Here is a 27,096-nt window from a genome sequence, read left to right on the forward strand (position 1 = left end):
TTCGTCCCCTCCCCCCACTGCACCACACAACCAGCCCATCTCTTCCCCTCCACCCACTGCATCCCAAAACCAGTCCAACCTGTCTCTGCCTCCCTAACCTGTTCTTCCTCTCACCCATCCCTTCCTCCCACCCCAAGCCGCACCCCCATCTACCTACTAACCTCATCCCACCTCCTTGACCTGTCCGTCTTCCCTGGACTGACCTATCCCCTCCCTACCTCCCCACCTATACTCTCTCCACCTATCTTCTTTTCTCTCCATCTTCGGTCCGCCTCCCCCTCTCTCCCTATTTATTCCAGAACCCGCACCCCAAACCCCTCTCTGATGAAGGGTCTAGGCCCGAAACGTCAGCTTTTGTGGTCCTGAGATGCTGCTTGGCCTGCTGTGTTCATCCAGCCTCACATTTTGTTGTCTTGAATGTGGTGCAAACAGGTTTTCTGAGAAATTGCATTTAACTCCCCAGTTGGCCACTGGGAGGCGTAATAACATTCTAAACCACAGCAAATAGATTTCAGGATAACAAAACGTGGAGCTGGATGAACACAGCAGGCCAAGCAGCATCAGAGGAGCAGGAAAGCTGACGTTTTGGGTCTAGACCCTTCTTCAAAAAACAGATTCTTCAGATTTCAGGATATAGTTTTTCCCTCAACTACGGAAATTAATTCCACAGTCTGTGCAAACTGTTTTATCGTGTTGTCAGTACAAAATCCCTTCAGATTTAATAATGAATCCTAAGATTTTACAGTAGTAATAGATTAGTAATAATGAATCCAACAACACAACTACTGGAATTTACACTGACCCACTGGCCTGCATTTTATCACTCCTCTTCCTCCAGTACGGCTGTGCGTTGGTCAAAACATTGGATGGACATTACGCGTTTGCTTACCTGCTGCTGCTGGTGTTTTACTGGGAGTGCAGGATACAATGGGCAACCAACCTATCCTTGGGCTAATTGAGCCTCTTAAGGGGCCTCCAAATGTCCACCCAAGGGTCTTTTCCAGGTACTGCTGGTATTTTACGTGCTGTCGTGTGAGCTTAGGGAGGTCCCTCCTGCCAGACGTAATGGAGGCGATCCCTCAGTACAGCACATCTTCGCAAGTTCATTCCTCACCCCACAAGTAATCGGCCCCTGTGAAACACTGGTCATTGTTGGGTGCCCAGTACAGAATGGTGACTGGCTGTTGGTCCAGCAAAGGTCTCTGCTCCTGGTGATGCTGCTGGGATGGGACAGTAGCCAGCCTCTTGATTTATTGTCAACTGTTGCAAGCAGGACTACTTCATGGGTGGGGGGTGAAGTCTTGTTCTGAGCTAATTAACAGCTCCACAACCATTAAATCAGGTCAGTGCTTCCCAGCTGGAGGGAGATGGTGCCTGGAAGTTGAGGTCACTCACTCTGCAATGTATTCTCACTGCTGTTTCATAATCTAAACTACTTGTGGAAGATTACACTGCAATTGATATTGCCATTTGGAAACCACCACCCTTCCTAATTTTATAAGGCTTTCTTTCCCCTTTTGCCATTCCAGGTCTGACATCGCTGAATGTTTTTGCACGCTCCATACATTCCCTACAACGCAGAACCTAAAATTGTACACGTCGCTTTAACTGAGATTGGAACAAAGATTTGTATGGGCTCATTATGACCTCTTGGATTTTAAATTCTATACCTTGTGATGCATCTGATGAGGTGGTGGTAAGGCGGTAGTGTCATTTGGCTAGTTATCCAAAACCCCACGTTAATGTTCTGGCAATGAGTTCAAATCCCACCACAGCCAATGGTGAAATGTAAATTTAATAACTTACAGAATTAAAAGTTAGCCTCAAAGCAACTATTGATGTAAATGCCCATCTGGTTCATTAACACCCATTCAGGAAAGAAATCTGTTGTGCTTACCTGATCTTATATCATTCCAGGAATTGCCTAGCAAGCCACTTAGTTCCAGGGTGATTAGTGGGATGGGCAATAGAGAGGTGAGTGGGGCTGTGGGATAGGAAGCAGTCCTGCTCCTTTTTGGTCTATAAGCAGTTAATAAAGCCATTCTGGCTTTGGGTTTGGGGAATGGTGCCAGATTTCCTGAATGTGATTATCCAAGATTAACAGTTGTAAAACAGGTTTAATGTGGCACCACCTGCAGCCTCATATTTGTGAATTGACACCTGCCTTCTGAGGTTATTTGTTACTCAATCCTTGTCCCATCGAAACACGGAAGTGGGCTGGTTGGAGGCAAAGAAAGCAAGAGTTAACTTTTCAAGTCCAGTGACCTTTCTTCTGAACTGAAGAACCTCCATAATGAAAGAAAGAACTACAGATGCTGGAGACCTGAAGCACAGATGAAGAAACTCAGCGGGTTTGGCAGCATCTGTAGAGGGAAAGCAGATCAAACTGAGATTTCTCATCAGAAAATATCTCATTTTCTACTCGGGCACTTTACAGCCTCCAGGACTCAATATTAAATTCCATAACTTTAGAATCTGACCTTTACGAAGTTTGTCGTTCATTTCTCATACATTCTTCTCTTCCCCCCTTTCAGTCCTACAGCTTCGTCTGATTTATGTCTTGTTTACTTTGCTCTCATCCGAAAGGACCCATTTTCACCGTTGCACCCCTCAGAATTGAGGAAGATTCACTCAAACCGAAACGTTAACTCTGATTTCTCTCCGCAGATGCTGCCAGACCTGCTGAGCTTTTCCACCAATTTCTATTTTATATCTCTATTTCTCTTTCATCCCAGTTAGCAAAACTTTTATCTTTTTCACTGGGTTCCACCATCTATTCCCCTCCTCTGCCTCTATTAAAATGTTTTTAAAAATGACACTTTGCCACTCCTTTCAGTTCATAAGTTTATATGGAATTAAAGCATGAACTCTGTTTCTCTCTCCACAGGCACTGCCAGATCTACTCAGCTTCTCCAGCATTCGCCCTCTGTGTTTGTTTCAGCTCTCCACACCTGCAGTATTCTGCTTTGATATGAAGCTGTGGGTCTGGGTTAATAGAGCAGCTCAACCACTGCTCCCATTTTAAGGCTTGACTAAATTTTGTGGCCTCAGTTTTCAGTAGCAGGAGGAGCAGTAACTGGAAAAGATGGTTGAAGGTGGTTGTCGAAACAGCAGGTGAGATGAGGAGTGCTTGTTCTTATGCAGCAAGTTGTAATGATCAGGAATGCAGTGACAGAGAGGGTTATTGGAATAGCCTCAGTACTATCATACACAATACAACTGTCTAATATCTGAGAAATCTACAGGTCCATGTGCCATCAACAAGTGAGTGGGATGTACTCCTTTACGGGCAGCCTAATTGGTGTACTTTGTGTGGCATCACTTTACTGACTGAATGTGTGTCATAGAAATGAGTACATCACATGAATGATAACCATCCACTTGCAGCAGGAAATCTCGTTCTATATTTAAAGCATGTGTTATTTCCTTGAACTTCAACATATAAAACAGCTCTGGGTTCTGACCCAACTCACCTGTAACAACAGGCGTGAGGTATTCTGAAAACACAATGGCTGGCAGGCTTATTTGTTGATACAAAAGTTGCAGCAATTCCCTGAATTGTGGTAAGTTTTCATAGACACTTTCAACATGGTATCTTAAAAAGTATGCTTTAAAAACATTTACTTTCCAAATGCTTATATATTTTCCTTTCTTTAATATGCAATTATTGTGTGACATAACAAGGACTAAGTGCCTTTAGAGGATAGGAGAAAATAAACTTGACAGGTCATTCCATTTAAAAATGTTTTGGTAAATAAAATTACTACGAGGAGCATTTACTATCAGATTATTTTAACAAATCATTACTTTGTTTTGGTTAATTTTATAATTGCATAAGTCCATTGGAAGTGCCAAATAAGAATGTGTCTTGACAAGATCCTGTGCTTCATTTCAGGCGTGCTCTGCAGACCTGACTCCTGGTTTCCAATGATGACAGAATACGAATATTATGATGAAAATATCACATTCACCATTCCATCTTCTGTATTATGTGAGAAACATAAAGTTGCAGATTTCAGGAAAGTTTTTATGCCCTGTTTTTATTCCGTTATATTTCTGTCAGGGCTTTTGGGGAATTCTTTGGTCGTCGTGATATACATTTACTATGAGAAGCTGAAGACCGTGACAAATATCTACATGATGAATCTGGCGATTGCTGACTTGCTGTTTCTCTGCACCCTGCCATTCTGGGCAGTTGATGCACACAGTCAATGGATTTTTGGAACTTTTATGTGCAAACTTGTGAGTGGGGCATATACGGTCAACCTTTATAGCTGTATGTTAATACTCACCTGTGTGAGCATCAACAGGTACAAAGCCATTGTTCAAGCAACAAAATCACTGAATAATGGAAAGAAAATATTTCACAGTAAGTTAATCTGTGTGGGCATTTGGGTGTTTGCAATCATTTTGGCTCTTCCAGAATTCATTTTATGCAAAGCTAAAACTGAAACTGATACATTGAATAAATCTGTCTGTAAGATGGTGTATCCACTTAATCAGACCCAAATGATCAAAGTGGGAGTGCGTATAACACAGATGGCAGTGGGATTTCTAATACCCTTTGTGGCCATGACCATTTGCTACTCAGTCATTGCAAAAACCCTGCTCCAAGCTAACAGGTTTCAGAAGCACAAGTCATTAAAGATTATCTTTGCAGTTATTGCTGCATTTGTGATTTGTGAGCTGCCATTCAACATCGTCTTGTTGATGCAAACTCTACAGATCATCAGGCAAGAACAAACCAGTTGTGAATACACTGCAAGCATAAACTATGCAATTATTGTAACAGAGAGCATTGCTTATGTACACTGTTGTCTCAATCCTATTCTTTATGTATTTCTTGGAGTGAAGTTTAGAAATAGTTTTCTTAAGATTTTAAAAGATGCTGGCTGTATCAGTCAAAAACAATTAGCTGGGCTTCTGAAAACGGAGTGTGAGACATCACAACCTGTTTCAGTTGTATCCGAAACAACGGCAATGTATCCTTTATAAAAGATACCACATTTGGATCTATAATTGTAAATGAAAGCAGCAGCACAGTTTACTGATTTATTCTGAATTTTTGTGATTTACAATTGCTTATGCTCATTTCTTACCATCTGTGGATATAAAATGTGACTTAATTAAATACAAATTTGTAAATATGCACACAGAAACTTCAGTATTGTTTAAGAAATGTGTTTTAAATAAATGTGTTTAAAAGCACATTAAGTTTTCTGTATAAATTTTTGCAAAAGTAAAAGTTTCTCAACCTTGAGTAGAGCACAAATGCCCATACAGGTCTAATAATTCAAATAACTTGTTGCTGAGCTGTAAGCTGTACGTAATTCAACCACGTCACAAAGGGAAGAAAAATGAACACAGTTCTACAACTTAAAGTTTAACTCAGAAAGGTAGGCAACAAGTTATACTGCATAATGGTGGTAATGGCTTTGGTGGTAAATAATTGCAAAATACGGTACTTCTCTGTTACATCCAAAAAACAATCATGAGTTCGGATGGTTGACAAAATTTCATCTAGTGTTATGGCTGTTGGTGTTTCAATGCTAATAGTTCAGCAGGAGCGCTGTCAGGCATTTTTTAATTTTCATAAAATTTACAGTGACAATTTACAGTGACAATTTAGAGTCATTCCTGATGAGCAAAGATGTGTACATGAGAAAGCGTTTCAACAATCATATTTTTAAAATATTTTTTAAATAATGAATCAGTTCTGATATTTAATTCTTTTTGCCTTCCTGAAGATCATCTGTGCTCATGACAACTACTTTACATTTTTGATGACTTGTCAAACTCTCGCTGCTGTAGTTTGTTGGGTGGCTGACAATGACAATATGGTGTTGAATCTCCTTGTCAATCGAGACTCACAGAAACATAGAATCATACAGTATAGAAGAGGCTCTTCAGCTCATCAAGTTTGTACTGCCAAAAATAAACTACTACCTACCAGGGTGGCATAGTGGTAGGCACTGCTGCCTCACAGCGCCAGGGACCTGGGTTTGATTCCCCCCCTTGGGGATCTGCTTGTGCAGAGTTTGCACATTCTCCCCATGTCTGTATGGGTTTCCTCTGGGCTGTGGGACGAAACCAGAGCACCCAAAGATGCCCTTATAGTTAATGCTATGACTCATGAAAGGAAGCATCCTGTACGCCTCTTAACTATCCTCCTAACCTGTCGTTCTGCCTTTAGAGATCTATAGACAAGCATCCCAAGATCACTCTGTTCACCTGAGCTTCCCAGTGTTCTGCCATTTATTGAGTTCTCCCTTCTTCCAAAAATGCACAACCTCACGTTTATCAGGATTAAATTCCATCTGCTGCTGATCTGCCCATTTGATCAATCCATTTATATCCTCCTGTAACTTAATATCTTCCTCTTCACTGTCAACCACCTAGCCTACCTGTCCAACCTGGGCCTCCTGCAGTGCCACAATGATACCACCCGAAGGCTGCAGGAACAGCATCTCATATTTCGCTTGGGAGCCCTGCAGCCCAAGGGTATCAAAGTGGACTTCACAAGTTTCAACATCTCCCGTCCCCTGACCGCATCCCAAAACCAGCCCAGCTTGTCCACCTCTCCAACCATTCCTCCCATCTCAAGCCCCACGCCCATCTCCTATCCACTAACCTCATCTCGCCTCCTTGACCTGTCCGTCCTCCCTGGACCAACCCAACCCCTCCCTAACTCTCCACCTACATTCATTCACCTTTACTGGTTCCAACCCCGCTTCTTTGACTTGTCTGTCTCCTCTCAACCTATCTTCTCTTTTATCCATCTTTTATCCTCTACCCCCTTTCTCCCTATTTATTTCAGAATCCCCTTCCCCTCCCCCATTTCTGAAGAAGGGTCTCGACCCAAAACGCCAGCTTTCCTGCTCAGCTGCTGTGTTCATCCAGCTCTACACCTTGTTATCACATATCGTGCTACTGCTTTAGTTTAAAGCAAAATGTATTCAAGTTTTTGTAGGATATCTGCAGCGTAGCCATTCAGAGTCTCCAGTATTATGGAAGCCACACAGTACCCTGTGGTCATTTCAACAATTTGTGTTGGGTGGTACACATGGAAAGGTGCTTTCCTTAGCCTTGTTCAACCTGAAGCTATGATAATTCACAGAACTTGGAGTAAGTCTTTCCGGTATCCACATCCGTTTCCACAAAACTATATTTCAGTGTACCCAAATCCCTGGTGGAAGTATATAGTGGGACTGAGTTTAGGAGAATTTAAGGTATTAGTTGAAAGCTGTCACACTGAGAACGACTACTTCCCTAACTTTTGGAATAACTCTCCCAATTTGAGCACCAGTTGGCAGAGGCTTTTTAGGAAGAGTTTGCAGGGTTGATTGAACTGACATTGCTGTTACTCAGCTGACGACCGAGCCAGTTCTGATGCACCTGTCCCTTTCTTTGCCTTATTGAACATTCATATATGCTTTCCTAAACACACTCATTAATGGGCTACACTAAAATGGGGAGGCACAGTGGCTCAGCGATTAGCACTGTCACCTCACAGCGTTATGGACCCAAATTCAATTCCAGCTCTGCGACAGTCTGTGTGGAGTTTACGCGCTCTGCCTGTGTCTGCGTAGGTTTCATCCGGGCCCTCTGATTTTCTCCCAAATTTGTCCACAATGTTCAGGGATGTGCAGGCTAGATGGGATTAGCCATAGAGATTCGGGGTTACAGGATATGGTCGGGGGCCAATCTGGGTGTGATACTCTTTGGCAGGTCAGGGCAGACATGATGGGCTGAATGGCCTCCTTCTGTACTAGGGGTTCCATAACTCTGTGTCTTAATGTACTAACAATACACATACTGACTCCTCAAACTTTTAATTCTAAACACATTAAATAGATATTGGTTTTATGCAGTCTAGCGGCAAACATTCAGTTTTTAGTTTCAGTAATTCAAGAGATAAAAACATTGTTTCTACAAGTTTCATGAAGTGAGATATTTGTAAGTTATGAAAAGTTTTTCACTGGCAGTGATGACGTGATAAAATAGTGCAAGGCAAGAAGATAAGCAAGAACTCAGCACTTGATTAACAGATTCAGTTATTGATAAAAGTAGTTTTGGATCTCCTCAAATGGGTTATCTTTGTTGAACTCCCATGCAACCACAATGTTCTAGGCTGATTACTTTAACAGATTTGTTCAAAAGCACATACAACAGCATATTTATTTAGTGCCTTTAACATCATTAAACATTCCAAGCATGTCACATGACATTCAAAGCAACATTTTTACTGAGCCACATATGGATCTATTACGGAAAATTATCAAATGCTTGGTCAAAGAAGGAGGTCGAAAATATTTTTTAAAGGAAGAAAGAGAAGCTACAGAGGCAGAGCTGTTATGGAAGAGCTTACAGAGATTCACAAGTTGGCTGTTGAAGGCACACCTTTGATGGTGCAAATAAAATCAGGAGCTCAAGAGGCCAGGATTAGATATGCAGAGTTATCCTGAATGGTTATGGGATAGAAGAGATTACAGATACACACAGGGACAAGCTAAGGGGAGATTTTTAAACTAGAATGAGAATATTAAAATTGTGGTGTCGCTTGAATGCGAGTCAATGTAGGATCTCAAAAATAGTGGTAATGAGAGAACCAAACTTGACAAAATTAAGGACACAAATAAGCAACAGAATTTTGGTCTAGGGTAGAATGCCGGCAGCCAGCTTGCCAGCAGAACATTACTATGTCAATGTCTGGAGGTAGCAAAGGCTTGGTTTTATGATGAGCTGAGACAGGGGGGAATTGGGTGATATTTCAGTGGAGGCTGTCTTAGTGCAGTACAAGTATGTGGTTGGAAGTTCAACTGGGAATGAAGTGTGACACTGTGCTTGTGAATAGTTTGGTTAACCTCAAAAAGTTGCTGGGGAGAGGGATGAAATTAATGGATAAGTAATGGGAGCTTGTAGCAGATACAAAATCAATGGGATTCAATCTTCCCAGTTTTTAATTAGAGAAGTGCTGTGTTAGCAACAGTGGAAACACTGAGAAAAGTGGTGGTGAATCAGACTGGATACAGGCAGTGCACAAGTGAAAACTGAGGCTCTGCTTTCGGAAGATTTCACCAAGGGACAGCATGCCGATGACAGCAGAGTCGGTCCCAAGGCTGGACACTTGGGGGATATCAGAAGTACGAGTGAGAAGGTGAAGAGAAGTTAGTGCAGGTAATTCTCCAGATATAAGTAGATAGATGAGTTAAAACACGCTGTCTCAGCCAGCTGGACACTAATGGAGAAACAATGAAAGGGAATAATTTAGTTTTGTCATGATCTTACAGAATATTATTTGGGACTATAACCTGGTGTTGTGTGATTTTTGACCTTGTCCACCCTTATCCAACACAGGCACCTCCACATCAAAAGCTATTTCGACACTGTAGCGGGGCACAGGCCCAATTGGAGAGATTCAGCAACTAGAGTTTCAGGAAAGATGGGAGGTTACTACACAGATAAAGTCCTTGTAGAAGAAAGGGCACATTGGAAATGGGGCACTAGTTTGTGAGGATGGTGGAATCAAGGATTTCTTTGATGAAAAGGGTGGTAACAGAAGATCTGAAGGACAGTCAGACTGTAGAGTATGTCAAGAAAGAACCATGGACAAAATCATCCAATTTTAAAAACCCAGCAGAGAATTTGGTGGGTCATCAATTTAGTGAGAACGGGATATTGTAGATGGAAGGTGGGTCTCAAGGACAAGATAAGCTTGGAGTGGGAATGAGGGGAGTTGAACAGAAGCTACAAGCAATGTGAGTTGAGGAGGAGGGTAGTGGAAAGCTTTAGAAAAAAGTCTGATGAGGTAGGTCTAGGAAGAGGTGATGATGGAAGGTATTCTGCTGTGGAAAAAGAAAGCCTAAGTTATCTTTGAATACTATAGTGGCTTTAAAGTTTTCAAAGATAACTGCAGAATCTAATAGCAATTTTATGTGGTTTTGTCATGTCTGCCGGTGAAGGGCTCAACCATTTGTCTGCCATATCTGTTCAAGTCTGCGTGGCCTTGGACTTAAGAGCGCAAAACTGAGGGCAAGCAGTCAGGACAGATATTTTCTAATCAACCAATTCAGGTTAAACACTGGGGCAATGGGATTTAAACCTAGTGTCCTGGCTCAGAGATAGGGACACTTCCACTGCACCATGAGAATCCCAAAAAAGAAGTGCCAGGATAAAATAATGAGTCTTGATAAAGCAATTAAAGAGGTATTGTGCCCATTGGCAGAACAGCCAGTAATTAAAGAATAAAGATAGAAGGCTAGTTGGCAAAAAAACACTTAGAGGTAAAGAGGCATATTTATAAGCAATAAGTTGTTATCATCGGAATGTATCTCCTTAAAGGGTGACAGAAGTCAACTCAGGAATAACTTGCAAAAGAGAAGAGGACAAATTGGATAATAAAATATGTCTCGGCCTGTGGGAAACAGTTCTTACAAAGAGCTGGCGCTGGGCAAAATTCCAAATGGCCTCTTTCCATGCTCTAGATTCTGCTGAATAATTCACAGAACAATAACCTTCATATGGACCACTCTGCCACAACTTAGATGATAATAACAAATAATGCAACACTGGGAAAGCAAATGTGTAGAACGATAAATGACAGATAAATTAATTTTATAAAGGAGAAATGAAACAGTCTTTATTTTCAACCACAACACGTCTGCTAAATATGAAGACAATCATATCATTACCTGTTGAGTGCAAAGACATTTCTCACTTCTGACAAATGAACTTTGTCTTGCATTGTGCAATTTTAGCTGTCTACCTTCAATCCTAATCGAGACAATACATTTTACAAAGATTTACACTAAGACAACATCGTCTCTAAATTTTCTTTATTTTCCAGCCTGTTTATATCAATGTGTGGCACCTCACAATTCTAGGAAGAACCTGTGAGTGACCTCTGTCATAGTTTACAGATTGCAACACACCTGCACATTTCCATAGTTTGGGTGGGGACTTCTGTTCTCAGTGTGCCGAGAATTACCCATCAGAAGCACTTGCACAGAAATCTCACATCTCAAAAATCTTCTGCATATTATAATTTGCTGATGCAAAATTGTTGGGAAGGGAGTAGAGAGATGGATACAAAAGGATAAACTTCATGCTGGTAGCAGATATGTAAATTTTTTTAAAGCAGCAAATCAATCACACACGCACACACACACACACATCTGGTATTATACTCAGGGTTTTAGATTTCTTGCCAGTCACATTTACGACCTACAGCCCTTCATGTGTCAAATACTAACCTCATTCAGAGGTTTTCATCAGTAGGAAAACCCTTTGCCAGCACTATACTTAAAGAGAATTGCTGTGCTACAGCCTCCTCACATTGAATAGACATATAAACTCTTGTCACAGACTCCATAAACAAGCATCGCCTCATTTTGAGGGGTACGCTAGGATTTAAAAGGAATTGGTCATATTTTGGGGCTGAGTTTGCTGGTTTATTATTTCTATTTGTTACTTGGCTTTTTCTGATGCATTACTCTGCAAAGTCCATTGTACGCAACTTCAGAATTTCTGCAGCCCTTGCATTTGTGGTTACAGAGACAAATGGTTTCATATTGTCTGTGGCACTGGTGTTCGAGCATCAGCGACAAAGAGATAAATCATACTGCTTTCGCCTCCCCAAAATCGCTTTAAGCATTCCTGGTTAGTCTCGCATTTTCTCTTCTCACAAACACCTGAGGTCACCCAAATCTCTGGTGACTCTGCCTTAACTTGTACCAAGCTTTGTGCGCTCAATCAGCCTGTACTTGCTGATCTGCATTAACTTCCAGTCAAGCAAGACTTCAATTTTAAAATTCTCGTTCTTGTTTTCCCATTTATTCCCAGCCTCCTATATCTGGTAATCCCTATTCCCACAATCTTCCAAGTTATCTACACTCCTGGTCTTTTAGCTATTACTGACTATTAATATTACATCACCGAAGGGGATTCTTTCAGCTGTCAATCCTTAAGCTCTCAAATCCTTCCCTCAACATCCTAATTTTTGTATCCTCCTTTCAAGTGCTTCAGAACAATCACCTGTCATCTCTCCTAATATCTCCAACTGTGGTCATGGGCAGGATTTTGAATTATATCCTGGTGTAGGGTCTAATGCAGAATTCCACACTGTATCCTGTCGGAAACAGTCAATCCAAGTGAGATTTTGCTGGAATCAGCTAATTAGTCAACAGAGGTGCACTGGCCATCCAATGAGGGCTGGCAAGTGGGCTTTCAAAATTGGTGGAGCAAAAGGAGTCCTTCTGGTATGGAAAGAACAAGCCTGTTGTTGCAGGTAAGACAGTCCTGAAGAGTTGCTCAGCCACTTAAAATAAATAAAACAGGCTATCATTGTAGAGTGGGAAGCTCACTACAGAGTAGCCTGCAGTGGTGAGCAGGTAGAGAGGGCTCTCAAAAGGCATCCTGGAACAGTAGCCTTCTTTCTGGTGTGTCACTGTAAGGCTACCTTCAAGCAGTTATCACGGTCCCAATGCCATGGGTCAACCAATGCTTCTAGTTCTGATAATTATTTTCTACACACGTTGGATGTGGGCTTCACTGGCCAGACCACCATTTCTTACCCACCTCAAATTGAGAAGGTGATGTCAGCTGCCTTCTTGAACTGTTACACTCCTTGGGGTATAAATATAGCCACAGTGCTGTTTGGAAGGGAGTTCCAAGAATCTGACACAGTGATAATAAAGGAAGAGTGACACAGTTCCACCCAAGGATGGTGCATGGCTTGGAAGGAAACTTATAAATGACACTGTTCCCATGCATCTGCTGCCCTTGTCCTTTGACGTCGCAAAGATTGTGGGTTTGGATTGTGTTGTCAAAGAAGCCTTACCAAATCGTTACACTGCGTCTTGTGAATGGTACACACAGCTGCCACTATGGGTTGGTAATGAAGGGTGTAAGTATTGAACAATAGCGGATGGAATGTCAATGAAGCAACAGGCCTTGCCCTGGATGGTGTCAGGATTCTTAAAAGATTTTGGGACTGCATTTATCCAGGCAAGTGGAGGGTATTCAATCACACTTGTAACTGGGCCTTGCAGACAATGAACTGACATTGGAAAGACAGAAGATGAGTTAATTACCACAGCATTCCATGTTCCTAACTGGCTCTTATAGCCATAGCAATTAAAAGGCTGGTCCATTTCAGTTTCTAGTCAATGCTAACACCCAGGTTACTTGCTGTTCATGTTTATGCAGCAGTTCTACCTCAAATAAGCCTTCAGAAAAATGGTTCTGAGGTGGGATGGTGATAGCACACCAAGCGGGCTTGCTGATCGGCAGTGCAACATTATATGGAGGTGAAACATTGCTCAGCATTCGCTGCGGACATTATACATCATCTTCGAGAATTACTTCAAATACCTAAAGAGAAAATGCCCAAAGATAATTTCTGAAATGCTTGTTTAGACTGCTGTTACCAAGGTAGAAGAAATCCATGGAAACAAACAACAGGCTGTACTTCCAAAGACCAAGGATAGTCTTTCACAACAGAAAAATTACAAAGACCAAATCTGTATCAGAAATAATGGGAACTGCAGATGCTGGAGAATCCAAGATAACAAAGTGTGAAGCTGGATGAACACAGCAGGCCAAGCAGCATCTCAAGAGCACAAAAGCTGACATTTCGGGCCTAGAAGGGTCAAGGCCCGAAACGTCAGCTTTTGTGCTCCTGAGATGCTGCTTGGCCTGCCGTGTTCATCCAGCTGCACACTTTGTTATCAAAGACCAAATCTGTAACTGGATTGATCATTCACAGACCAACGTTATCATGGAACAAAGGACATTACATTCATTGGTCTTAGAAAGATGATGAATGTCAGGTTTTATAACAGTTTAAACCCATGTGAAAGCAAAGAAATCACTTTTCTTGCATCAGTGATACTTCCTACTCTCTTACTTATCTGGGGTTTACTGATAGTTTAGAGAAGGGTCAACACTATACTCCTCTGATCTTTCCATAAAGATTAACCTCAGCAAAGTGAAAATCCTTTCTGGCAAATATCAGGATCCAATAGGAGCAGAGCAGCCTTTGCTGATTGCGGACTGACAGCAGATAAATGGTCCAGCTAATTTAAACTGTGTCAAAATACAGCAAGATGCTTGTATCCAATAGGAGTGAAGTTATGGACCTTCACCTCTAAATCACATTTTGGTAGTCCTTCTGTTATGAGGTTAATGACGTACTTGTATAAGAACCCACAAAAAAGCCTCAGAATGTCACCAAGTTCTCTCTGACAGGAAGGTGAAGACATTATCAGATATGGTCAACACCTAGGACCAGCTACACAGCAAAGATGGTAAATGTATCAAGTCTAAAACATGAAATCCTTTCTATGGTAAGCTAAAATAAATCTTGGTCTGGAAACTATTCAGAGTATCACCTACTGGGCTGTAGAAAAACTGAAAGAAATAAGATGGTTTGTATACCATTAACAAGAAAGTGAAAAAGCAGCAAAAACAGAATCTTTATAGTTGTAAAATGTCCCTAAGATTTTCACTACAGAGTCAGTGGGAAAAAACTTGAAATGAGACATTAGGACAGGTGACACACAGGTTTTAAAGAATACATCTGAAAAAAGAAAGGGAGGAAAATGGTTTATCGGGCAGCAAGTCCAGAACTTAAGCTTAAAGTGTAGTTTTCAATGCTGGGGATAGAAGAAAATGAGGGATGCTTAAGAGCCAACATTGGAAGGAATGCAGATTGGAAGGCTGTAGAGCTGATAGAGATTACAGAGACAGAGAAGAATTAAGTAGCATTTGGGCTGAAGCAACAGCAGAGATGGGTGAGAGTGATTTCATGGAGGTGGAGGTTGGTGCATTCAGTAATTGAAAGAATATGAGTCAAGCAGAACAAAATCATCTGTCGGAAAGATCAGCAATTTCTCATATTTGTGATTTTCTGCAGGCTTACAAAAAAAATACCATTTTCAGTGACCAGTTTTACACCAGTTTTGAAGATTGCTATCAGCATGTACACTGGTATCACATGAAAGGAAATTGGCAGAAATGCAACTCGTACAAAACAAAACTTCCTTCAGAATGAAAACAACTCAGTTAGTGGAGCTGTTTTCAGCATGAGAAGACTATTTAAAACACTGCTCATGCCGTACTTAATCAAGAGAAGCAGTTTACAAAAACAAACTGTGCATGCTGGAAATCAGAAACGAAACAGAAGTTGCCTGGAAAACTCAGCAGGTCTGGCAGCATCTGTGATGAGAAAGGAAAGTTAACATCTCGGGTCCAGTGACCCTTCTTCAGTTTATGATAATGATATTGGCTTTGAAGCAATCTTGAGTTCAACGTTGAGCCATGTGGATTTACAATGGGAAAAATCACGAAGCAGTTGCTGTTTCTGCTGTCTTAGTCCTTCAGCCTTAACCCTTTCAAGCTCTTTGACCAATAGTTCACAACATTTTGTAATTCACTGCAAAATTAGAACTATTATTTCAAAGGCCTGGTAGGGCAAAAAGTGCTGATAAAGGAGTGAAAATCTTCTCTCCTAGATGCTATTCCAGATTCCAAGTGATATCATTTGAAGCACAAAAGGCAGGTCCCAAATCGAACTCCGTTCAAATAGGAATCAAACCCACACAAGTGGAATTACTCTGAACTTCATGCTTGCTATCTAGCCAATCAAGCCAACAGCCCTCCATATATACATCCATATATGTACATTTGAGTGGTGTGTGACTACTAAAAGAACAATTATGACGATGTCTAGGGTACTTGAACTGTGAAATCTTATTACTCTAATTGATTAGTTTCCTGTTTGCCCTTGCTTTCTAGATTTGCAGATGTTTCTAAACATGTAATTTAGGTAATTGATAGGAATGACTCCTTTAAACACAAACTTATTCCTGGCACTTTTTACAAGCATCACACCTAAAATCACTACATTTCCGGAGTCTACTTTGATGTAGGGAAGAACTGAACAAATAATTGAAATGAAGAAAGGCAATGTAAATTATTGTTAGATGATGTCTCAAATTCCTCATATTGTATCTCAAAGTGTTACTTACTGCAAGATATGTATATAATTTGTATTTGAATTAGTCTGAAAGGTAAAGGGAAAATTAAAAAATGTTTGAGACAGAAGCTATGATCAGTATAAAGTGATCGGTATGACACACTGAGAAAACAGAAATGTTTGAAAGAAAAAAAAGTGGAAGACAAGACAGAAAGCAACATGCAAAATATTCAAAAATTGGAGGGAAAGAGTTTGGTTTACTTCTGACTTTAGCCATGCGTAATCATTCATTCAACTCTTCAGAGTCTTAGAAAGGATATATTGGCCTTGGAGGGACTACACATAAGTATATAAGAATGATACCTGGACTTCAGAAGTTAGGCTTGAGGAAAGATTATACAAATTAGGTCATCTTCTCTCAAATTTAGGTTAAGGGGTGGGATGGTTGGAGATTCTAGAACTAGGGGGCATAGTCTAGAAAATAGGGCTAAATATTCTGAAGAGACGCTAAGAAGCACTTCTACAAAGGGCAGATGACGTTTGGAACTCTCTTCCACAAATGACCGTGGATGTAAAAACAGTTGCTAATTTTACATCTGAGGTAGATTTTTTTTATTATTGACCAGACCAACCCCTCTCAAAATATATTAAGTAGATAGCCAAGACCCTAACTAATTCTTATTTTAAAGGTAAGTGTAAGGCATTGCATTCTAGATACAATTTGATTGGCCGAACTATTTGACTTTAAGCAAAACACACACTATTTACATGCTTCAGTTAAAGCACAGTCAAAATAAAAAAAGAACTGGCTTAACTATAATGCTTTGAAATGTTTAATTAAATAATGTATATTAACTACCACTAATTAACTGTTCCAATACAGTAACATCCGATAAACATGCGCTTGGCCCAAGAAAATTAAGTAAAATGGATTATCTCACACGTAATTCTAGCAGCAGGAAGAGAATCTCAGCTTCCAGCTGTAACAGAGAGGAATAAGAGCTTCCACAACCAGCTTCAAGACACCAACAACTGCAGAAAGCTAAAATTAAAAGTCCTGGTTCTGTGGGAGATTGACCCAAATTGAGGATAGCTTTTATTGTTCCAACGTTTAAAAAAAATATTGTGAAGCTTCTCAAACAGTTTACTTTGGTTAGCTTTGAGCAGACCATTTGTTACCTCTGTCTCAACCTTTCTTCATTAAAGATAATCACAAATTACATCTCCTAAAGCCACAGCAGCGTCACAGCAAAGCAATAAAGGAATATGGGCCAAAGGCAGGTATATGGACTTAGATCACAGATCAGCTATCAACAGACTAGAGGGGCTGAATGGCCTACTACTGTCCCTATGTTCCTATAATATCTCCATCAATAGAATGAAGTTCATTGTACCTCATTATCTGTATAAAAGATCAACTCCTTCATGTTAAATTTATTTTTCATTAATTTATATTTCTGATCCTAGTTTTCTTTCCTAATAATATTTTATGTACTTTCTATTTAGATTCCAATTGTTTAAAGCTCATTCTTCAGCTTTGATAATCTGGTTAAGGTCAAAAATGTCCCAATGCTTTATTTCTTGCAGTACGGTGACCAAAAACTTACCAGTGCTCTGCAAATAAATCCATTCTAAGAGGAAGCATTTCGCCCCCTCCTCTAATTGCACCTAGTAGTTCTTGATAACACCCCAAAGGAACTTACAGGCCGTACATACTTGGTGTTTTATACATAGCAAAGTCCTCTAAATTCAGTGGCTGGTTATCTTTGTGGCAGTGTGAGTTGAAATTGGAATTGCAGCTCTGATCTAGAATCCTGATAATGAAAAATGGGCACATTCTCAAAAGAAAAGTGTAGAAGATGAACTGTGGCTATTGAAAGGACATTGAAAAGAGCAATCAGACTGAGGAGATGGAGGGATTGGCCTGTGATGAGCAATTATGCACACTTAGGAGATTCTCAGTAGTAGAGAGATAGTGGACTGATTGCTGCTTCAAGAATTCTAAAAGGACTACATCCTGCAGATGTTCAGGACAATAGAATTGGAAGACAGGATTTTATAGAGGCAAATGACAAACTTAATTGGTGGAAACAATATTCCAGTGTACAAGTGGTGAAGGCCCGCATGCACCTGTTTAATTGCCTGGTTTGATGCATCATTCAGATAGGCCACTCTTTCTATGGACAAAGACATCACCATATTGCTCTTATTTTGTTCTGTTGCTCCAGAAGTATCCCGTTCTTCAATAGGAGCATCCCCCAACACCTGAGGTATGTCATCTGCATCCAGCTGAACAGGCCGAAATGTTCTGCAACCACTGACGTTCACCCTCCACTCCAACATCTGCTCTCTGCCCTGCCTGTTCCACTACAGTGTGTGTACCGCTGATCTGGGGTCTGCATACATTCTGAGATGGTGTACTTCCAGAAAAAAACGTATTATCATCTGTGGAACTGTCTTTCTGAGCCATCCTTTCTAGTGGGAAACATGCAATGGGAGAATAAAAACACAAATCAATGTGAGAATGCTTTAAGTGATCATTTTGCACGTGATCATGTTTGACATGTTGCAGACATCAAGTCAATAGGGCAGAGTACTGTAACTAATATTTACTTTCGGCACCAGATTACTGGCAGCTTCGCATTTCTCCATCTCAGATAGTCAATCATGTCACTGATACCTAAAGCCTCCTCCCTCTGTAGTCATAGAATTAGTGAATCCCTACAGTGCAAAGGCAGGCTATTCAGACCATTGAGTCCACACTGACTTCTGACGAGCATTCCATCCAAACTTACCCATGTAACCCTGTATTTTCCAGGGCTAATCCACTTGGCCTGCACATCCGAGACACTATGGGACAATTTAGCATGGCCATTCTGACTTACCTGCAGATCTTTGGATAGTGCGAGAAAACCAGAACGCTTGGAGGAACCCCACACAGACACAGGGAGAACGTGCAAACTCCACACAGACAGCTGCCTGAGGTTAGACATGAACCTGGGTCCCTGGGTGCTATGAGACAGCAGTGCTAATGGCTGAGCCACTGCAGCCGCCCCCAGGTTCTCTGTCTCTCTATCATGGCCTGTGTTCTCTACTCTTGCAAGGGAGAACAGGCCTATGAATGGGGAGCAAAGGCATGTGTAGAACAGATGGATGGAGTAAGTTTGTTGAGGCTGACCAAGGGAAAGGGATGCAACATTACATTAAGCTGAGTGTCAGACATGGACAGACACATGGGGATGTCAGAAAATGCTTAAGGAGTGAGAAATTGGAGAAACTACCAGGTTGGTTTATGTGAGGAATGATGTGTTGGAGCAGGCCTGAGATTGCAGAAGAAAAGGTTTATTGCGATTCACACATCAGAGTATAGATGAATGTGCAATTGGACTTACCCTCCCTGCTTATGTCTTTACATTGACTTGGAATTGAACAAAGCACCACCCTCATACAGTGGACCTCACTCCGCATCTCCAGCCAAGCCTTCTTTGTTCCACTTGCAAGTTTCTTGCTCCTATCAGTAGGGAACACTATCTCGTTGGGCATATTTGTGTTGTTTGCATATACTTACATGGGTCACCATGCCATCCACGGAAGCATAATTCCAGCAAGACTTAGCCTTTGAATGTTTGGAATTCATTCTGTCAATGCTTTTTGCCACACCCCCAATTCCAAATTGATCTGAGTGCATGTTCTGATTGTCCCTTTAGACACTGGCATTGAACTGATACGACGACAATCATTGCTATACCTGTTTAAGCTAATTGATCGGTAAACTGGATAAAACAGATTTGGTTAAAAAGCTACCAACAGACAGGCTGCACCTAGTTCTGGGTTTCCACTGGGTTCCTGAACAATCCCCTACTCCTCCAAAACAAACACAAATTACTGGTTAATAAAACGTGAGGCTGGATGAACACAGCAGGCCCAGCAGCATCTCAGGAGCACAAAAGCTGACGTTTCGGGCCTAGACCCTTCATCAAAGAGCCCTCTGAAGGGTCTAGGCCAGAAACGTCAGCTTTTGTGCTCCTGAGATGCTGCTGGGCCTGTTGTATTCATCCAGCCTCACATTTTATCATCTTGGATTCTCCAGCATCTGCAGTTCCCCTTATCACTGATACAAATTACTGGTGAACTTCAGCAGATCTGGCAGCATCCGAGGCGAGAAAGCAGAATCAACATATCAAGTCTGGTGACCCTTCACATGATGCCGAGTTTCACTAACAATTTCTGTTTTTGTTTCAGACCTCCAGCATCTGCCAGTTCTTTGTTTTATTTTACCCTAATCCTCCAAACTGTGTTCCCAGCACATTAGAATCCAGTTCACTGTTTCAAACTGCTGAGTAACAGGTCAGAAGGTGTGACAAATGCAAAAGAAAATGAGAAAAAGGAAATTAAAGGTCACGCATTGCTCTACCAGCAACAGAGATACATATATATCCTGATTAAGGTGTTAAAAGCTAAAACCATGAATATTTTACAAAACAAAAATGACTAGATATTAGGAAAATATTTGGATATGCGATAAATACATTCCCCAAATTATTGAAAACCTGTACTGTTTGTAAAAATACATTCAACTTAGTATCTGTAACTGCCATGTGTTGGGCTCACGACAGAAAAAATGTAACTTGAACCAGTTTTCATCCTCTCACTATCTCAACTTTATCTAATAATTTTTTGACTGGGGACAACATTGGCAGGTGTGCAGTTACTGTCTATTACATTTGCCCTCACGTGATGGTGGCCTTTCTTCTTAAGCCACTGCAGTCCACATAGTGTTACTCATTGGAATACTAGGTACAGCACTCATGGCTTTGGCTGGATCTGAGGAAGGGTCACCGACCTGAAATGTTAACTCTGAAGTTCTCTTCACAGATGCTGCTAGACCTGCTGAGCTTTTCTGCAACTTTTGTTTTTGCTACTCGTGGATTTGAACTTAGCAACCATCAAGGAACAACATTTAACACTGTTGTACTGATGTACGTTATGAAGGAAAACACACTTTCTTCATTGGTGCCAACAATGCCAAATGGAAGGCGGAATATAGACACTTTACAAATACTGTAAATAAATTGAGGCAAAGAAGTCTATTACATATACATGCAAAAATAGTTATAAATTTTGTTACATATAAACTGTATGGATCAAGTATCCACAAAATATCTAGGTATTTTAGTGTAAATCGTCAACTCAATCAACCGAAGGAGGAAATTAGTGTTGCCTCTGATATTCAGCATGCAAGTAATCCTATGTTGTAGCATTACTAAATGACTACCACTTTTTTTTAAAAAGGTACTCCTGGCATGCACTCTTACATCCTTTAGTGAAACGAATTCAAACCTTGACTTGATGGCATTGGTAGGATAGGGCATATTCTGAGCCACGGGGTTAAAGATTGTGGTGAAGTACAACTCAGCTGTTGCTGATGACTCAGTGCCTCATGGATGCCCAGTTTTGAGCTGATACATCTGATCTGAATCTCTTATTTACTTGGTCATGGTACTACACAAAACAATGGAAGGTATCCTCAGGCAAGATTCTTCTCCACAAGGACTGTGTGGTGGTCACTCCCATCAACACTATCACTGACAGTTGAATCTGTAGATGAAAGGCTGGCAAAGGGCAAATTGAAATAGCTTTTTTCCCTCATGTTGGTTCTCCTGCTATCTGCTCCAAACCCAGTTTGGCAGAGATATTCTTTAAGGCTTAGCCAAATCAGTCAGTAGTGGTTCAGTAAAAGCACTCTGAGTACATACATATCCCCATACACTTGCTTGTTAAGCCAATTTAGAAGTTAAATGAAGAGCAAAAAGCATTGAGAGAGTCTGGAGTTATAGACTGTACCAGACTTGATTCAAGTAGCATTCTCAGGAGCAGGAATAACCTGCAGCAGGTTCACAGTCCAAAACTTAGATGTCATTTATGGTGAAGTTCTGCCCTACTCAGTGTTGCATCCTAAACTGATCCAGGGCTTAGGAAGGTTTCCACTGGGTTTTGCCTTACAATTTGCTACATCATTTGGCTATCGCACAGCAGAGCACTAGAATTCCCAGATAACATGCCACGTCCACCAGTCCACACTAACAGTAAGTTAGAATGAAATTAATCAGACACAGTTTTGTGAATATCCGCTTCCACTTCCTTTCATGATAATTTCATTGTTGCTAACTCATCCATTTCTCTAATGAGAAATTGGGAAGATTGAATCCATCGCTTTGGTTTCTGCCACAAACACCTACTACTTAGCCCTATTTCCAATCCTCTCCCTAGCTAACCAACATTTCACAAGCATAATGTCATTTTTCACTCCAAGGTGATACTTCAACCACATAACTAGTGATTATGACACCTTCCATCACTTTACTGATGAGGCAGTAATTGGCCGGGTTGGATTTGTCCTGCTTGGATTTGTCCTGCTTTGTGTGTACAGGACTTACCTGGGCAATTTTTCACACTGTCATGTCAGTGTTGTAGCTTACTGGAATTACATGACTAAGGGAATGGAAAGCTCTGGAACACAAGTCTTCAGCATTGTTGCTGGAATGTGGTCAGGGTCTACAGTCTTTGCAGAATCTGTGCCTCCAACTGTTTCTTGCTATCATGTGGAGTGAACTGAATTGGATTAAGTCCTGCTTGGCAGCTTCACCAAGCTGAAACCTCATTTTTCAGGTATGGCTGGTGCTGCATTAAAAAAAATTTTGATTGAAATGTTTGCTTTCCTAACAGTAATTGAGGGAATTTCAATCTATTGTTTTTTTAGATCAGTGACATTATTTTTAAAATAGCGAAGTCATCAATACACACAACAATATTCTCTTTTAACTCAGTATGTGCCCAGAGGTTTTATCATAGTTAATACTAGGTGAATTGATACAGACGATAAAGAGGCATAAGGATTATGATGGGACATTGGGAGTGAAATGATGGGCATGGGGGTATGAGGGATCGTGGCAGTGGATAAAGGAGACATGGAAGCACGGTTGGGGCAAAGAGAATGTGAGGAGAGGGGTGGAGTTGGTTTTTATTATTCTTTAAATTTTAAAATAAATTGAACTAGGTTCCACAGGACCAAGGTATGCCGTTCTGACCAGCCAGCTTCTGCAACCAGCCATCTCTGTATTTGTTCCACGGTCACCCCAGTCCTTCACCCCAGTCCTTCTCCCAGGGAGATCTGCCATCCCACAATGAAAAAAAAATCAACCTTCTGAGTCACTTCCTTCTGGGTCAGGCTCGCAGAGACGGGTCTTAGTCTGTCTCTGCACACTCAACACGAGAGCGTAAAGGCAGGTTGGTGTGCTGTTTATGTTTCCTTTCCATGTGCATTTCACTCAAACTGTATCTAAAAAGGACAGGGAAATTATTTGTTCCAAACAGTGGGTCATCTGTGGCTGAACAAACCAATACCTGGTTTTTAATTTTAGCAAAGACAGGTGAAGAACAGCAAAGGAGAATAGGGTATCTGAGGAGCTAATTCTAATGCTCTGCTGTTCTCTAAAGATATTATCCCACCCGGAATAAACTTGCCAGACACTTACTTATCTGATGGATTTTAAGCATCTTTCTCAAACAAGGAGAATACAACTTTAAATATTTTTGCAATAAATTGAAAAAGAGCACTTCTGCTGTTTAACCACAAACTTTCTGAACCATTTCTCAGAACTATTACTCATTTTGCAGCCAGAATCTGATGACCTTTTCAACCTCAATCGTTCACCAAACCAGGGGCAGACTTAAAAACTTGCCTTACCAGTCTGCATCCTGAGAGTATACTTTTAAAAAGTTTGAGAGACTGCAAATATTTGTCAATGCAGTGACAAAGAATTGACACCATTGGCAAACTTACTGGACACCATGTAATTCTGGTACTGTGTTAACAAATATCACATTTGCAAACATCTTCGCATAAACAAAATCTACACTGATCCAAATATAAAGATAAGTTTTCATACTGTTACATTGATTGATTGATTTATTGTCATGTGTACTAAAATACAGTGAAAAGCTTTGTTTATGAGTGGTAAGGGCAGATCATTGTAAACAAAGAACATACAGATCAAAAAGATTTTGTACAGAGGCAAACAGGTTACATTATACAGGGTATGCATGAGGTAAGATCAACATTAGCAAGATCAGTGTTACTTGAGGCTAGAGAATTCATTCAACAGACTGATAATGGCGAGAAAGAAGCTGCTCCTGAATCTGTTTGTGCATGTGCTCGTGCTTCTGTATCTTCTGTCTGATGAAGGAGTTTGTAGGAGATTATTACCAGTGTACGATGGGTTTTTGATGATGTTGGCAGCTTTCTACAGCAGCAAGCCGTGTAATGCAGTCCATGGATAAAGGTTCACTTCCATAACTGTCTGGGCTGCACACACCACCTTCTGTACTTTCTTACAGTCCTGGCAGAGCAGTTGCCATACCAGGCCGTTATGCACCTGGACAACATGCTTTCAATGGTGCATCTGTAGAAGTTGGTGAGGGACCTTACGGACATGCCAAATTTCCTGAGGAAGAGGCGTTGCTGTGCCATCTTGACTATTACATCCATGTGGGAAGTCTAGCACAGGTTGTCGGTTATAGTCACTCCGAGAAACTTAATGCTCTTCACCCTCTCAACCGCAATTCTGTTGATGTTAATGGGGGCATGTTCTTCTATTTTTTTTCTGAAGTCAATGATCCGTTCTTTAGTTTTGCCAATCTTGAGAGAGAAGTTGTTTTCATTGTACCATGTCATCAAGCCCTCTATCTCTCTTCTGTGTTTTTATTTTCCCTTTATTCATTCATGGGATGAGGATGTCACTGGCTAGACAGCATTCATTGCCTATCCCTAATTTCCCAGAGGGCAGTTGAGAGTCAACTACATTGCTGTGGGTCTGCAGTCACCTGGAGGCCAGGCCTGGTAAGGAAGGCAGTTTCCTTCCCTAAAGGACATTAGTGAACCAGGTGGGTTTTTCTAACAATTGACAATGGATTCGTAGTCATCATTAGACGCTTAGTTCCAGATATTTATTGAATTCAAATTCCCCTATCTGCCATGGTGGGATTTGAACCCAGGTCCCCAGAACATGGTCTGAGTGTCTGGATTAATAGTCCTTCGATAATACCACTAGGCCATTGCCTCCCGAGTTTGACTCATCATTATTAGATATCTGTCCCTCTATGGTGATGTCATCAGTGAACTTATAGATAGTGTTTGTTCGGAATTTAGCAATATAGTCATAGGTGTTAAAGGGAGTACAGTAGGGGGCTGAGGACGCATCCCTTGGGGGTGCGGGTGTCTCCAGTGTTGAGTGCTATTGTGGAGGAGGTGCAGTTACCTATCCTCACTGACTGCAGTCTGTGTAACTGGATCCGCAGCTTTCTAAACACAGACGGCAGAGCCAAAACCAAGGTCATGGAGTTTTGAGATCAGTCTAGAGGGGCTAACGGTGCTGAAGGTGGAGCTTTAGTCAATGACCAGAAGTCTGACATAGGTGCCTTTGATGTCCAGATGTTCCGGGATGAATGCAGGATTAGGGATATGGCATCCTTTGTGGACCTGTTGTGTTGGAAGGCAAATTGTAGGGGATCGAGGCAGGTTGGGAGAGTGGAGCTGATGTAGACCATGACCAGCCTCTCGAAGCACTTCATGATTAGTGAGGTCAGAGCCACTGGGTGGTAGCCATTAAGGCATGTTGCATGTGCTTTTTTAGGACGGGGACGATGGTGGTCTTTCTGAAGCAGGTGGGGACTTCGGCTTGTAGGAGGGAGAGGTTGAAGATATCGGTGAGTACCTCTGGTAGATGGTCCATCCAGATAAATACTTGCTTGTACCCAAGGAAAGAAGCACGAGTACAGCAATGTTCTTAACAGGACAGGACTTCTCATTTGAAACTGCACTTGCTTGTTGGGGGTTTACATGAAGATTGGTGCCTTTTTGCAGTGAAATTGATCTTTCCAATGGAAGAGAGAATTGTGTGATATGCAAAATAATTTGCTGTCAGTGTCTTTGAAACATCAATTTTAGCTCAGTTCACTAAAAATTATGGCATTTCCTAAGACATTGTTTTTCTGGCATAATATGCACACAAGCTGGGTCAATCGCTTACGACTGGTTCTGCCTGTAATCATTTAACTCCGAAGCAAAGTATGATGGTAGTAAATTGCTGAAGCTGTAAATATGCAGTCATTCATACTATGTGTTGCTGACATAAGTATATTTCTTTTCACAAAACATTTTTTGCTACAGTTTAACGTGCTGTGCATAACCTATTAGCAACACTTTCTGGCACAGAAATGGCGATGTGCAGCACCAAAATTCAATATGACAGTTTTTCTGGTACAGATTGTGCTGGGTGCTTGAGAGTTGTCCAAGATGGAACTTGAAGCCAGTTTTAAGCCCCCTACTGTGCATAACACTTGGGCAACTAAGCCTACTTTGCCAGGTACATGCCTTATAGAAATACCTTTCAGAAAACAGGCTCGCCAGTTTAGTAACAAAACTGTGCATTTGACAAATTTTCCAACATGTTGGGATCTTAATAGGTATTCATGACAAACTAATGAATGCAAAACAGAAGGCCAGTAAAGTTAACTTACCTGAAAAATTCTGAATACTTTATGGCAAAACTTTAGCTCACTGTGGGAATCTGAGTTTCTGCCTCCCACCAAGTTTAGTTCTGCTGCCCACCCTTCCAAAATCTTTGGCCAAGCCTAGAATATTCTACCCTAAATGTAAACAGGAGAAATATTTTACAGTTTACAAAACTAAAGACCTGTATGAAATTTTTAAAGAAACAAATTAAAAACTAATTAAATATATCAGAGATTCAGAGCCAGGTAATTTGTTGTACCTGCATGATGTGCGAACTGATGGACTCTATTGTGATTCGTAGTGACCACATCTGTGGCAAGTGTTAGTTGCTTTAGGAGCTCCGGCTCATGAGCTAACAAGGTGGAGTTTCAAAACACTTTGACACATCAGGAAGGGGGGAGGTGAGTTGCCAGATGCCGTGTTTCAAGGGGCAGTCATATTCGAGGTAGTCAATCTAAGGAATTTGGTCAGCGGTCAGGGACAGGAGGGTGTGACTATGAGTGAGGCAAGTAAAGGGATCCAGGGCTTAGCATTGCAGGAACCTCAG

The 27,096-nt window shown here is 41.1% G+C and overlaps 2 protein-coding genes across 8 annotated transcripts in view; one reads left to right on the forward strand and one right to left on the reverse strand.

Annotated features, from left to right (window-relative positions):
• fyco1a (FYVE and coiled-coil domain autophagy adaptor 1a) overlaps positions 1–27,096 on the reverse strand; it is a 182,017-nt gene that overhangs the window by 69,719 nt on the left and 85,202 nt on the right. The window contains exon 16 of one of the 6 annotated variants that reach the window (XM_048556021.2): positions 24,004–24,674. The exons of 4 other annotated variants lie outside the window; for them this stretch is intronic. In XM_048556021.2, coding sequence (XP_048411978.1) covers positions 24,629–24,674 — 46 coding nt within the window. In that variant the 3' untranslated portion in view covers positions 24,004–24,628. One more of the 6 variants, XM_048556012.2, reaches the window with a different exon arrangement.
• LOC125464048 (C-X-C chemokine receptor type 6-like) lies at positions 3,011–5,116 on the forward strand. Of its 2 annotated transcripts, none has more exons than XM_048556051.2 (2): positions 3,011–3,114; positions 3,896–5,116. In XM_048556051.2, the coding sequence occupies exon 2, from the start codon at positions 3,928–3,930 to the stop codon at positions 4,993–4,995; it is 1,068 nt and encodes a 355-aa protein (XP_048412008.2). In that variant the 5' UTR covers positions 3,011–3,114; positions 3,896–3,927; the 3' UTR covers positions 4,996–5,116. The 2 variants fall into 2 exon arrangements, with proteins under 2 accessions (XP_048412008.2, XP_048411999.2); XM_048556042.2 differs by lacking the exon at positions 3,011–3,114 and adding an exon at positions 3,448–3,563.

The sequence above is a fragment of the Stegostoma tigrinum genome, chromosome 2, assembly GCF_030684315.1.
Source record: "Stegostoma tigrinum isolate sSteTig4 chromosome 2, sSteTig4.hap1, whole genome shotgun sequence".
Taxonomy (NCBI): Eukaryota; Metazoa; Chordata; class Chondrichthyes; order Orectolobiformes; family Stegostomatidae; genus Stegostoma; species Stegostoma tigrinum.